Below are 15,991 nucleotides of genomic sequence, written 5' to 3'. Positions count from 1 at the left end.
AGATGTCGTCAGTCCCTTTCTTATTTGTATAGTTTGGAATTTCGTTTCAAATAATATTTTATAAAAACAATATCTTTTTATATTTTAAAATTATTTTAATATATTAATCTTATAAATAATTTTAAAAAATAAAAAATATATTATTTTAATATATTTTTAAACAAAAAAAATATTTTAAAAAATTACTAATATATTTTAAAATATTTTTTATTTTAAAATATTTTTTTATTGTATTAAAAAGATATTACTATTATTTTTTGTTTTAATATAGAACTTCTCAAATATATGTTTTAAAATGAGTGTCATTATCATTATTATTATAAAAAAAACTTAAAACGTCTTTTAGGGTTATTAAAAATATATTTTTAGTACACATTAAAAACATAATATAATATATATATATATATAGTAAAAACAATAATAAAATTATAAGTAAAATTTTAACTTAACAATTTAATTTTCAATTTCAACTTCATCAAATCTTCATAATCCAAACAATATTAACAATGTGTAATCATTTATTATCTTAAATCAAAATCACATAACAAAATCTAAATAATACTAACAATTTTTAACTTCATCAATAATGATTCATCGTTCACTCCATTCAATTATTAATTTCAAATTTACCAATTCTCACTAATTATTTTTTAATCAATTCAACATGTAAACAAAAAAATAATAATTAACAACTTATTCTACAAGAATCAACCACATTTCAACAAAGAAATTTCATAGTTTTTGACATTAACCACTTTACCTTGAAACATAAAATCCTCTATAGACCTGCTTCTTAGCACATCCCCAATCTTACGTGTGCCAAATCACATTTATTAAAGGATAAGAACAAAAACAAATTTCATTAAAATCACAAACACACTCAAATAAAAAAAAAATATCTAATTTAGGAAAATAAACTCAAAGTTTATTCACACATAATAATCAGACACATAATTTATTTTCTTTAAATAAATAAACATTAAGTTTATAAAACTTATTATAGGCTGACTTCTTACCAGCTTAATACACATTAGCAAAATTACTATCATTGGCAAACAAATCTTTAACATAGTCAAAGCCTAATAATTTCATATTTAAAGTAGATTGAAAGATGTACCTCCTAGATAATGTAGAACCACTATATTATCCTCATTTTAATTATTCGTGATAACATATGGAAGGGTTTTGATGAACTCTACCCACCTAACATGCCTCTTATTGAATTTACATTATCCCTTTAAGTGCTTTAGCGACTCATAATCTGAATGAATAACAAATTCTTCAAGCCATAAATAATGTTGTCAAGTCTTCAAAGTTCTTACCAATACATAAAGTTCCTTGTTATAAATTAAGAAATTCAATACCACTCCATTAAACTTTTCACTGAAATAGACAATTGATCACTTTTTTATTATATTAGAACAACTTCAATATCTCATTTTAGGCATCATACTTGGTCTCAAAAACTTTAGAAAAGTTAGGAAATTTTAATAAAGATTTGTACATAGCCTTTCTTTAATAAATAAAATGCATTCAGTTATTCAATACCTTATTTAAACCAAATAGATTTCTTAACAACTTCGGTGAGGCTAATGTGCTAAAATTCTTAACAAATCTTTTATAAAAATTATTCAAACTATAAAAGCATCTTACCTTAGTAATAGATTTAAGTGTGGGCCATTAATGGATAGTCTTCATATTTTTCTCACCCATATTTATATCTTTTGCACTAACATATCTAAGAAACATAATTTTTACTTGAAAAAAGTACACTTCCTTAAATTAGAATATAGTTTTTCATTTTTTAAAGCATTAAACACATAAAACAATTTTTTAATATGCTCATCTATACTTTTACTATATACTGAGATATCATCAAAATAAACAAGAACAAACTTGCTTATAAATACATGCAAACATGATTCATCAATCTTATAAATATACTAGGAGCTTTAGTAAGATCAAACAATATGATTAATTATTCATACAAATCATATTTAGTAAAGCAATTTTTCTTTTATTTTATTTTTTCACTCTAATATGATGATATCCACTTTTCAAGTTATTCTTAGTAAAAAAACTATGAACCATACAATTCATCTAACATATCATCTAACCTAGAAATAAGATGCTTATACTTTATTGTAATGTTGTGGATAGAACAACAATCAACATACATCCTCTAACATCCATTATTTTTAGGAAGAAGTAATACAATAATTACTCATGAACTTATGCTCTTCCTTATATACCCTTTAGACATCATCTCCTTAACTTGTCCTAGAAGATATTTTGTCTCATCTAGATTACAGTGTACAATATCAATTTGATATTATATTCCCCTTAGTAGTGGCAAACCACTAGGAACATTGTCAAAAACACATCCTTAAAATCCTATAACAAATAAATAACAACACTAGGAATAAAAAGATCAAGTTCTTTGTTAGGTTCAGTTCTTTTAAAATTGTTAAACCCTAGTTCTTGTGTCTTGAATTTTAGTTTGTTCTCTAGTTTGGCTTAGTGTTGCATTTTTATTAATTATATATAAAAAAACAAGATGAAAAGAAAAAAAATGATAAATTTGGTTTCAACCATAAATAGAAATTACAAAGAAATCTTAATTATGGGTTCTAAGGTTCTTACTCTTCGAGTTCGTATAAGTTAGTATCAAAGCTTGGCTCTAAAATGAAGTTTTATATATCTATATATCTTTAAATTCATTTTTTTTCATGTTTTGAATCATGTATCCTTTGTTAGTTTCTTTATGTTTTTTATTTCAACTTTATCCTAATTTTTTAGTTCGCGATTTCATTGATAAAAATGGAAGTATTATGTCAATACACACACACACACACCACACACGCGAGAGAGAGAGAGAGAGAGAGAGAGAGAGAGAGAGAGAGAGAGAGAGAGAGAGAGAGAGAGAGAGAGAGAAGATCAAATCACAAAATCATGTTGTTTCAAATCTTACCTTGTTGCATTAATTGATTAAACTTCATAAAGAGAATTTTTTTGATAGATTTTTGTTTAGTTCAATTAAAAAAAAACTAAATAAAGTAGTTAAGAGTGATAAAAAGCAAGAGGATGCGAGAATAAAATTGAAAAAAACCAAGTTAAAAGGGGAACATGAGTGAAGTGACATCTTTAGGTACAAACACCCAAGAGAGTATATTGTTTTTATTACTAATATATTTTATAACTTTCAAATATGTTTTTCAAAAACAAGTCAACATCAAAGAAAGGTGATGATTTATGACTGAATCCTTTTGAGGAGAGAAAAAATAATGAGAATCATCAAGGAACACCACAAGATTCATTACATGAGTTATTTGGGTTCATTACAAGGGTAAGAGTTAAGGAGATTAAAGAGGCATCTAATGGGCTAATTCAAGGTATTTGGGTCTTATTTCTTGCAAGAATTGTGGATTCAACTTGTTTTCCTACTTACATGTGGATCGAGCTTATTTTTCTAATATACAGTTTTATGTTAATTGGCATAACTTTTGATTCAATTATTAATCAAACTAGTATTTTTCTAGAGGATTAAAATGTTATTTTCATATAAGTTTGAAATTTAGTAGAGACTAGATATCGAGAAGGCCTTGTGATATATCCTAGTTTATTTAGAATTATTTTTTTCTATTTTATTTAAAACTATTTTATTAATTTTTCAACCTTGTTTAAGATGTTTTACCTATCATTATAAATAAGGTTATTTATCTTGTATTTATGAAGATAGATTGATTATTCAAAAATAAAACTTGTGGGGAAGAGTCTTTTTTACTCTCGGTCCTTCATAGAACCTTTAAAACTTATCAAAGATTAGTTTTTTATGGCATTAATCCTTGTACCTTTATTTATTGGTTCATTATAATCAGCATGTTTAGTTTTTAACCTTATACCTTTGATTATTAGTTTGTTATAATCAACAAATAAGGGTTTTTCATTCAATAAGTATGGTTATTTGGTTCAAGTAATTATTAGGTAAAATGTTTTATCTTGTATCCCAAATTGCCCTTCCCTGTAAGAGAGCTTTTGAAATGATAAAATTTCAAGTTATTGCATCTGATCAGAACTTTCGAAAGCTCTTAGTGAATTGCTAAATGTGTCATTTCATGCTATTCCTTGCGCATGAGGAAACGAATCTGGAATTGTTAATTTTCTTTTTACTAGCTAGCGTGCTATTACTGGACATTCAATAATCAGTGATAAGTGCTCTCTCACATAGTGCTACTTTTTTCTATCAAATTCTCTGCGGATGATGTTCAGACAAATTAGTGTCAAGAACAATGCTTGTACATGTTTACAAGTGTAAAGAAACATTTTAATCTAAAAATTTAAGTTTTTAGGTAAGATTTCATGATATAATTTATATTATTTTCTAACACACCCTCTTAAATAAAAGTATTTTTGACTTGAAACTTGCACAAATCTATATTACCTCATGTTTAATTTTATCAAATAAATAGGAATAGTGAGATTTAAATTTGTGACCACTAGATCATCAAGGTTTTGATATCATATTAAAGAATTATTTCAACCCAAAAATTTAAATTATTAAATAAAATTTTAAAATAAAATTTATATTATTTTCTAATAATAAAAAATTATTGAACCGTTCCCATTATTGAGAGCATTGTCTGCACTGTAAGTCCATGACTCAAGCACTAACTGAGATAGAGTGTATTGAGCTAGCTGGCTAATTTTAATTTATTCGTCAGAAAACACTGAAAAAAGTGAATCCACATGGGATATTTGATCAGGAATTGCCATGATAGTGATTCAACCTTTTAGTGCTAGATAGGCTCGACCCTCTAGGGTGGCCCACCCTTGGAATGGTCATGTATCCATTATTTGCATGCTGTCGAAGTGTCATACACGAAACTTATTGTCTTGTTTGGCTTCGAAGGTGTCTCCTATGTTGTGAGAGAATTAGACTCGAGACTTGACCCCGTATGTATGCAAAAGATTCTTGATACTCGACCTCTATGCATAAACATATCAGTGGCTGTTGCTATTTGTACTGATTCCTCTTGTGTGTTTGCCTCCTTCTCTATTAGAAACTAAGAAACTTATACTAACGATCAATGAAATAATATGAACTTTTTGTTCATTTCATATACATATTTTTCTCTTGACCGCAGAATCTAGTAAGAATTTGAAGAAACTGAGTTTGACCTCTGCAAAGAGGACGAAGAATTTAGGAACTCAATGCAATCTTCAATAGCTTCAGCTCGTTGGGAGTCTACGGCCTCAGCAAGTGATCTTGATCTTGGCAAACTTGATGAAGTAACCTTACGTGAAGACTTCCTTCCCATGGACACAAAACGTAGAACTCTTGCTACCTTAGCTCCGAGGCGCCTTAGTAGTCTTGCTGGTGAAAATTTTGAGGTTCTAGGAAGCCTAAAAGAGAAAATTCCAGCGATCTTCTTCCTGTTTCCACCTACCCTTGTTCCACCTCCATGTTTAAGAAAGATTGTTGGCTTATCATTTACATCAGGACTGAAACTTAATCGCTTGCTTGCTCTGCGGGACATTTTGGACTGGTAGTGGAGAGTTCCGGTGAGAAGAGCACCCTTGCTTTGTTCTGAGATAGAGAAAGAAACAGTGCATGGAGGAGAGGGAGGGAGGGAGGGAGGGAGAGTTCCGATGAGAAGAACACCCTACCCTTGCTTTGTTCTGAGATAGAGAAAGAAACAGTGCATGGAGGAGAGGGAGTGAGGGAGGGAGGGAGAGTTGTGAACAAGAAGGGGCAGTTGGTAAGTTTGTGGGGGGTATTTATTGATGAAAATTAATGTGACATAAAGAGAAGGTAAAGAAGATACTGATCAAGATAAAGGTCAAATATTGGATTAAGGCTTCTCATCGAAAGGAGGAATAGACAGTTGTATTTGTGAAAATTTGTGAAAATTTATACTTGTTAAGAGGTTTAAATTATTTTTTATTTATAAATATATTAAAATAGCTTTTTTTTATTTTTAAAATTTAATTTTTAAATATCAACAAATCAAAACAATCTAAAAATATTTAAAAAAATATTTTTTTGAATTTTCTCATCAAAAGGAGGAATAGACAATTGTATTTGTGAAAATTTATACTTGTTAAGAGGTTTAAATTATTTTTTATTTATAAATATATTAAAATAACTTTTTTATTTTTTAAAATTTAATTTTTAAATATCAACATATCAAAACAATCCAAAAACATATAAAAATACATTTAAAAAATATTTTTTTTAATTTTTGCAAACTTCCGTTTGAGCTACATTCCGAGATATAAATAAGATAAAAACTATGTTTAGATGTGTTTTAAAAATATCTTTAGAGTGAAAAAACATTAAGTTAATATTATTTTTAGTGTGTTTTAATGATTTTGATGTAATAATATGAAAATAAAATAAAAAAATAAAATAAATTATTTTTCAAATAAAAAATATTTTTAAATAAAAACTACATTACACCACAATTATAAACATATTCCAGTAACCAGCCAGCCAGCCGTTTGGTTCAACTTCTCACCACTTCGTGAGGGAATACGTGTAGCCATGCATGAGACATGTACATGGCATGTTCACCGTATTCTACATATTGTACATACCCATCGACAATATACTCCCCGACTTATGCCTTATGATTAAATACCATTCAAGATGCTCATTTTCAAAATAAGGAGAAATTAGGGTTTGTTTGTTTTTGTATTTTAAAATTATTTTTTAAAAAAATTTAAATTTTTTTATTTTTTATTAATTTCAAATTAATATATTTTTAGTGTTTTCAAATAATTTTGATGTGCTGATGTTAAAAATAATTTTTTTTTAAAAAATTATTAACATGTATTTTGACATAAAAATTTATTTGAAAAGTAACCGCAACTGTACTTCTAAATAAATTCGGATCCGTGGGAATCAAAATTGCCTGATGATCATGGATCCCTGTAACATGATCAGTTTGGTTTATATGATCTAGTTCTGTCTGATTATTTTCGTTTGTATTTGCGTCACGATGCTCATTTTAGCATGTATGAGCTTTATATTTAATAGCCAACACAAAGAATTCAATGTTTCGCTCTTATAGTCAAGGAAACCATTACAGCTACGTTACATAATTCAAGGTCTCCATGTGCTCGCCAGGCTAAATAATTTTTTTAAAAAACCCGTTTTCTGAAGCAAGTATGAACAATAGGCTTGCTGTGCATCCACGAATTCAACACAGTCAAGAAGAGATAGGTTTGGTCAAAAGCAAGAGGAGGTGGTGGAGCCTTCAACAGGGAAAAGAGTGAGTGAAATGAGGTAAAAAAGAAGAGAAAACCATGGACAGAAGAGGGGCAGAGTTTGATACTCTTCTCGTCTGCGTTGCTTTTTAGGTTTCCTCTGGCCCTACCTCCCCCTTGCTTTGCCTTTTGTTGCCATCATGATTCCAAAAGGATCATGATTTCAAGAGGGAATCTATTTGAATGTGGAAGCGTGGGCATGGCTTGAACATTATGGACCCCATCTTTTCCTTTCCCTCTGTCATTTTGACAGAAGAAAATTCCTGATGAACAAATCTGTTTGCTGGTGTCTGCAAGTGCCATGACCTGATAATAAAGTAATTGAGATCTGTATAGTAGGTTTTGAATTCGAATCAGGGTGTAAGCGAATGTTTTACTTGCTCATTTGAGCCCATAAAATATACTTTTCGAGGGATAGGATTTCCTCGAATTTAAAAGAAAAAAAAATCTGTTTGCTGGTGATTTTTTTTTGTTGACTGGGGAGCTGAAAGGTCCCAGTTTTATGTCCCATTTCTGTCAGTCTTGGACGAGCAATTAATCAACCGAACATCTTGAAGACAGAAGAGAAAACAGCAAAGGCGTGAAAGCAAATGGTTGAATAGAAAGTGTTGCTTGTAGATATTTGGAGACCAAAATTTTGACCCCTTGTTTTAGGATGGCACAGAAGGAGAAATCCTGAATTCAAAATACAACCACCTCGCTAATTCACAAGTGTATTTGTGGACATACTCGGACTCGAGAGCTTATCTTCTTATTAATGAATAAGTTCATTTAACATTAAATTAAAAAAAGTAGAGTCTACTTTAAGATTAGAGCTTTAATTAAAAAAAGTATTAACATGATCAAAATAAATTATAGTTAAATGAAAATTAATTTTAAATAACCATTAGTTGACATGTTTTGTGTAATGCAAAACATTCTATCTAACTGTCATAACTTAATTTTGGATCCCTAAAAATTATTTTAAATACATTTTATTTTTTATTTAAAAATAAAAAAAATCCAAAAATATTTTTAAGACACGAGGAGATAAGTCATCGAGTTGCAACAGACAAAAATACCCGGACTGAGATGTTTTGACATGATGGGATGAATAAAAACTTAACATAAAAAAAGTGGATGTTGAAATCCAACTTGACCAAAATTAAAGACTTAATTGAAGAAAAGTTAGTTTAAAAGTCAATTTAGTTAAAATTGGAAGAATTAATTAAGTTCAAGGACTTAATTCAACTTCTAATAGGTTTTATAGATTCAATTGAGGACTCAATTTAAGAAAAATCAAGTTTTAAAGCCTAATTCAGATTAATTCACAAAGATTGAAAGATTATGGACCCAATTGAAACTTGGAAAGGCTAAATTGATGCAATTAGGGGTTCAGTTGAAGAAATTTAAAGATTAAATGTTTATTAAGGGTCAAATTGAAGAACTTCAAAACTAAGGATCAAAATGCACAAGGCACATGAGTTCAGAGACTGATACTAATCAAATAAGTGGTCTACTTGAAAGAATTTGAGAGTTTGATGGTTGATAAGGGTGAAATTGTATAATCTGGAAGCCAAAAAGCAAATGGAAAAGGATGCTCAAATTAAAGGATTTTAATCAATGTTTCTAAGGGTGCAATTGCTAAAATTGAGAAGTTCTAAGGACAATTAAGGATTCATACACTTAAATTGGAAAGGCGGGGATTAGATTGAAAATTTCCTAAAATGTTATTTTTAGAACCTTAATTTTTAGGATTTAAATGAACGACACATCACTCGAACTTTAATGAAGAAATGTGTAACACATTGTCTAACCCTTTTATCATCTCTTTCAGCCAAGAAGGCTAATTGAGTTACCATATTCAGGCGAATGAACATAACATCTCCGACTACCTCACAAGATCCAACCACCACCACTCAACTTAGAAACATCTGCTCTACAAGGATCAATTATACCCATCACACATTTATGCCTCATTCGGCTCAATAAACTCAATAATATCTTGTCCTTGATCAGCCACCTCTGCATTAGCATATTCAAGCTTATTGAGAGTTCACTTTCCAATAAATGAATATGTAGTTTTAAACCTCTAAATCTAGTATGGTTTGTTCTTAATGATATATCTACATTCCCTTCACAAGGTTTAGGTAATGATACATTTATGGCTTAATCTCCATAATGGTCTTGACAAAATACATAATCTAATCATCTATGACTGGAGAAGAATTCACCATAACAAAAGAAAGACTCTTAAGGTGTTTTCTCATGTGATTTTAGTTTACAATAGGATGAAAAAGGACTATACATCACCTATTTCATAGAGGAAGGTTTTGGAAGAGAAAGAATAAGAATCTTTCCTAACAACCTTTTGGAAAAAACCATCATGGTTTTGAAATTTCTATTATTAGCTTGCTTGCAAAAGGGTATCTATTTTTGAGCAGTGAAGGAGGGATTTTTTAGAGGAAAATCATGAAGAAAAAAATCGGAAGGATTGAGAGGAGGAACCCTAGAACTTATTAAAAAAAAGCTACAATAATTATGTACTAAATTAATAAAGAAGGAAAAAAAAGAATCAAGGTCAATCTCAGATCGAAAAGAAGCTAAAAATCAATAGTAAATAAACAAATAATCCATAGTAGCTCAATGAATACACTCTCCTTTTATATTATGTTTTTAAAATTCATGTTTAAAATGTTTATTATGCATCCATTATAGTCATATGTTAGTTTAAATGTCATGAATGTTTGTTTAAAGTAATTTAATCATACTTTTTTTTTAAAAAAAAATGTACAATTATTTTAAAACATACACCACAACTTCTAAAAGCAAAATATATATGCTTTTCATCGGGAAAAAAATACCACACCTTCCATTTAAACACATACTTACTGTAGACACTATTTTTACTAATTTTATGTTCATTTAACAATGCAACATATCACAAATACAATAATATCAAACAAGCCATTATATTTTAATAAAATTCTATTAACATCATAAACAATTTCACTTATCCAAACTTATATAGTTCCCTTAGCAATTTGAGTTCAAACTTTATATGTGAATTAGTGAAAACCAAAATCACATGAATTGCCAGCCTAACAAAAGGATTTCATATGAAATATCGGTGAGAGAATACATCCAATTATTAAAAAAGATAAAAATCAAATATATCCTTAATATCAAATTTGTCCTAAACTATTTTTTATATCAATTTTACCTTAAACGATTTTGATTCCTAAATTAGGATTTCCATTAAAATCATTTATTTAAAAACATTAAATTTTCTATAAAATGATTTTTTTAAGTACAATTTGGATTAAAAAAAGTTTAAAAATAGATGGAGTCCTTAATTGAGATTTTTTTATATATAAAAAACATTAAGGGTAAAAATTATATAAGAAAATGTTTGGTGGCAAAATTAAGATTCTCTATAGTTGAGATATAATATTAAGGTTTGCCCTTAAAAAAAATTTACTAGCTAGCCTTTTGTATTCTTTTCTCCCAAATCAGTCAAGGACACGAGAAGCTAGGGGTGAAAAAAAAAACTAATTAAACTAGAAAAAAAAATATAATTAAAAAAATTAAACTGTAAAAAAAATTTAATTAAACCAATTAGAAATTTTTTTAAAAAAAATCAGTTCAGTTTAGTTTCAGAAAACGAAAACTAAACAAACCAAATCAAATTAAATCAATTTAAACTTAACTAAATAAAGTTAAAAAAAAAAACCCAAGATATATCCCCAAACTCTATTTATCTTTCTCTTACTCCCAGCATCTCAATCTCTCTCTTTTTCTCTTGTTTTTCTTATTTTTATCTAGCATATATTTCAAAGACAAAACATCCCCCATTCTTTTTCCATTGTTTTTAGCCTCAATTTTCATTTCCATGTTTCTAAGACCTGAAATCCAATTGGTAAAGTGAAAAATTTTAATTTATCAAACTGATTAATAATACCATGAGTGTAAAGAGTTTTGTTGAAGAAGGTACTGCATCATTAGTTATTGGGTGCTCCACTCACCTTTTGGATCTAATCAAGGCTTTTATGCAACTCCAAGATGAGTGGAGCACCCATAAATAATAATGTATTTTTGGATTTATCAATAATAACCAAGTACAATCCAAAAGCTCACATTCTTTGCATTGGATCTATAAATACATTTGTTTTGTTCTATTTTTTTTGTTTGTTTGTTTTAAAATTAAATATTGAATTTTTATGATTTTTTTGTGGGGTTTTTGTGAAAATCAAGAAAAAAAAAAGATGCAAGATTATATCCAATTGCAAGGTCATTTATGTGTTATTTTGGTTTTTTAATAATATAAACTCAATTGGATCAAATTAAAACTAATCAGTTTAAAACTGATTTTAGCTTGAATAAAAAAAAATTAATTTGATTAATATTTTAAATTCAAACCATTATTTTTTTTAATTAAAAACCGAACTAGATAAAAAATACTCAGTCTAAGTGAAGCAAGCAAACTGAAACTCAATTTGAAGTTCCTTTCAAGGAAAACCAACCATGTCCCATGAGATTATTCAAACTTTTGCGCCAGCAAATCTCCATTAGTTAATTAAACACGCATAATTGAGAAAATCAACCTGGTCCATGAACTTATATAAAGTACTCGTTAGCTATTGGATCAGTATAATAATAGGACTTTTTATTTTAACATTAATTATTAGCTAGTGCACGATCCCCCTGTTGAGTACAAAAATAACATTAAAAGTATATCCAGTGGCATTTACAATGATCCTCAGATTTTCATGCAAGTTGGATTTAAAAATTGATAGGTGACAGCCCTTCAACTATTTCTGTTAATGGTTTCTAGTTGCTTGACATTTTATTGCATAATTTTAAAATCTGGATTAATAGGTCAAACAGAATTGGCCGATTTAAAACTGAAAATAAATCAAGTTGAAAAAATTAAAGAAAAAAAAACTTGATATTACCTGGTAAGTTAACTTGATAAAATTCGGTCAAAAATCTAATTGCAATCTGTTAATTTTTTTTTAAAAAAATTAAAATAACATTATTTTAATTTTTTTAAAAAATATATTTATTTAAATGATTCAGTTAAAACCTGAAATTTTAACCTTGATTCGGGCGGTTCCAAGTTTTCTTGTATATGGACTCTTTTCTTAAAGGTCACATCAACTTAAAATGTTCAAAGATCATTGTCCAGAAGCAAGAGATTACGTAAAGATGTGAAATGAGATGGATGATGAGAGAGCAGTTTTCCCTTTTTTTATCTTAAAAATGAAAGAGACGACAAGTTACGAAGCCCCCACTAGGAAATCTATATTCTATCTAAATTCTTATAAAATGGTATATTTACATTGGATTAGTAAACCTAACAATAACCTCCACAAGAAAAAAAGTGAGACTGTTTTGAGATACGCATGGGTTAAAAGACAGTTTTTGTTAGTAATTTATTGGGTATGAAATCAAATATAAAGTAAAATTAATTGGTTTAAAGGTGTAGAAATATTGTTCTTAAAATGTTATTTGTTCCACACAGAAACAACATTTCTAAAATAAAACTAAGTACTCTAAACCTTTTTTTAAAAAAAAAACCTCTTTCTATATAATTATATATATAGTAAAATATATGATTTTTTCTATGTGTAATAACATATTTATATATTTAGTTTTATCACAACACAACATCTCTCATAACACATTTAAATCTTTTACACCTCTAAAAGAAATTAGAAAAGACAAAGGAAAAAAAATATTTTTTTGAATCATTTCTTTATATATGATAACATGTTTATATAAACATGAAATATTGTTTTAATGAAACTATATAATTGTTAATAATATAATTATATTTTGAATTAAATTGAATAACTATTATTCAATTTTATCTCAACATTTATAAATATTAAAATTAATTAAGAAAGCTAACATAAATTAACTTAATAAAAAATAAATTTCATTGACAAATTAAATTTTAAGTTACAAATGGTTAAGTGACAAGTATCATCTTTTGATTTTATAAATATTTATATAGTAAAATTAGAAATCTTACAAAAAAAAAACCTTATTTATCCTAATTTTGCTTAATTTACTGCATTGTAAAAACTCATATTTATAATCAAATATTTCTTTCCAAGTTTCTTCTTTATTCGACATTTTTCCGTGAAAAATCCATTTGAACAATATTTTTAGGCCTCGTTTATTTGCTAGAAAGTAGTTTTTTTAGGAAAATGAATTCTAGAAAAGTAAATTATTTTCCGATATTTGATAGTGTAATGGAAAATAAGTTGAAAAATATTTTTCAGTGTTTGGTTATGTCATGGAAAATAACTTATTGATGTTTTATTTTTTTTCAAGTTTATTAAAATAATGAGGAACAAATCTTACAAATTAAAATGTTGAATGAGAATGAAATTGAAAACAAATATAATTTCATAAATTATCTCAAATAAAATAAATAATAATAAAAATAATAGAGATCAAATCTAAAAAAATAAAAAAATTGAAAGATAAAGAAATTAAAATAATAATAATTACCATTTCATAAATTATTTTAAATAAAATAAATAACAATCAAAAGAATGAGGACGAAATTTGATAGATAAAAAGTTTTAATTAAAAAATGATAAGAGAAAAGCAAATAACAATTATAAAAATAAAGATCAAAGTTACTATAAAAATTAAATGCTAAGGGATAAAATTGAAAAAAACAAATATTCAAAACAAAATATATATAGCAATCAAAAGTTTGATGACTAAATTTGATATAATCAGTAAATAATATAATATTTTTAAATTTTTCACAACTTACAGAAAGTGTTTTTCGTCTAAATTTTTCAAGAAAAACACTTTTCTGGAAACCAAGTTAAATTTTTTTTTAACTGGAAAGTGTTTTCTATTGATTATTTTTTTTAATAAAAAATAAATATAAGAAAGTTTGAAAATTGATTTTTTAAAATTAAAGAAATAAACATTCCTATAATAAATAAATAAATAAATAAATGAAAAGAGAGAGAAGGAAGGAAATTGTACGTTCATGTCCAAGCTGTCAAAAGAAAAATTATTTTAATCACGACAAAGTACTGTAAACGCCACCTATTGAAAACATATTAGCTGTCAGAAATCGAAATGGATGATCACGTTGTACACTCCTTGTCCTTGGCCCTGCCTGTCCAAAAAACAATATACTTGTCAAATAAAACGACAAACAATTTTTTGTTGACATTTATTACCCTTATATCCACGTGGCCACACAAATGCAACTGAAGCCCAGTGGACAATCAAGTAGGTAATGGTTTTTGTATTTTAAAAATATTTAATTTTTTTTTTAATTTTTTGTTATTTTAAATTAATATTTTATTGGTATTTTTAAATCGTTTTAATATATTGATTTCAAAAATAATTTATAAAAAAATATTATTTTAAAATATTTTTAAGTAAAAAATATTTTGAATAATAACCATAACCATACTCCTAAAAATACATATTCGTTCTCTTTAAAATTATAATAATAATTATAGTTTAAAATATTTTTTACTTGGATATATATTAAAATAATATATTTTTTTTTTATTTTTAAAAAATTATTTTTAATATTAACATGTTCAGACGATCTGAAAATAAAAAATAAAAAAATTTTAAATTTTTAAAATATATGATTTACATCACGTTTCAATCCTGCAAAAAAATATGGTGGCATTGTTGCATAGATGATAGATTTAGCATTATTAGTATAAATAGGAAAAACAGAGTAGAGGATCATGTTTACTTTATATTAGAGTAGGCTTGACTACACAAAAGAAATAGAAACATTCTGATTATAATTAGATTTTGGGCACAACTACAGACACAAAAGTGAAATCTTGTTTTTTAAGATTTCTTTTCTGCATGTGGTTTGTAGTTTTGTTCTAAATGTGAAAGAATAATGATGGTGATGTTATGTTTTCGGACCACACAAGTTTTTTTTTATTTTATTTGATGGTGATATGTATTTTTTGTATAGTTTATGTTTTAACATAGATTTTTTTAGATATATTTTTTACATTAACATGATGTATTTGAGACATTCAATAAATTATATTAGGAACAATAGGTTTATATTAAAAAAATCAAGGGAATTAACTAGATAGCACAAGTCAATATTACCATTATAGTTTTTTATTCAATTAATTTAATCTCTTATGTATTCACATTTACATTTCTAGATATATATATATATATATATATATATATATTAATAAGATTAAAAGTGTATTTATTATTACTGTTCTGCTGTTAAAAAAATATTTTTTATTTAAAAAACATTAAATTAATATATTTTTAACTGTTTCTTAAATGTTTTTAATGTGTTAAAAAAAAAAAAAATCATTATTTTTATTTATTTTTAATTAAAAAACACTTTTAATATAAGCAATTGATATCAAATTACACATACTCTAAATGCATGTGAATATTAGATTTGCTTTTTAAAAAATCTAATGGCAAGTCTCAAACTTTAAATGTGAGTTCAAACTTCAAATGAGTCTTGTCCTTTGTCACACCGAACCAATCCTTTTCAAGAACTCACTACCTTTGGTTAATTCTTCCTTTGATCTCGTAAAGAGATTCTCCTAACCTAAGAAGATTCGATTCTTATTCTTTTCATATAATCTTAACCAGTTAAGCTATTAATTTGACCAAATAAACAAATTGGGAATAAAACATTTTCTTCTTCCCTCTCTTAAAAACAGAAATATATAAAAAAGGGCTTGTGTATATC

General features: G+C 26.8%; 1 protein-coding gene across 1 annotated transcript; it reads right to left on the bottom strand.

The window, feature by feature from the left end:
• Positions 1-5,147: 5,147 nt before the first annotated feature.
• LOC118037488 (uncharacterized) lies at positions 5,148-5,537 on the bottom strand. The gene has a single exon (XM_035043480.1). It carries the CDS (start codon positions 5,535-5,537, stop codon positions 5,148-5,150), a length of 390 nt encoding a protein of 129 aa, XP_034899371.1.
• Between the last annotated feature and the right edge of the window lie 10,454 nt (positions 5,538-15,991).

Source organism: Populus alba, chromosome 16 (assembly GCF_005239225.2).
Source record: "Populus alba chromosome 16, ASM523922v2, whole genome shotgun sequence".
Classification (NCBI taxonomy): domain Eukaryota; kingdom Viridiplantae; phylum Streptophyta; class Magnoliopsida; order Malpighiales; family Salicaceae; genus Populus; species Populus alba.
Note: the sequence above shows the minus strand (reverse complement) of the source record. Positions and strands in the feature narration are given on the sequence as shown.

Coding starts and splice junctions, on each gene's coding strand:
- LOC118037488 (XM_035043480.1), bottom strand. CDS start 5,537: ATGTCCCGCAGAGCAAGCAAGCGATTAAGTTTCAGTCCTGATGTAAAT.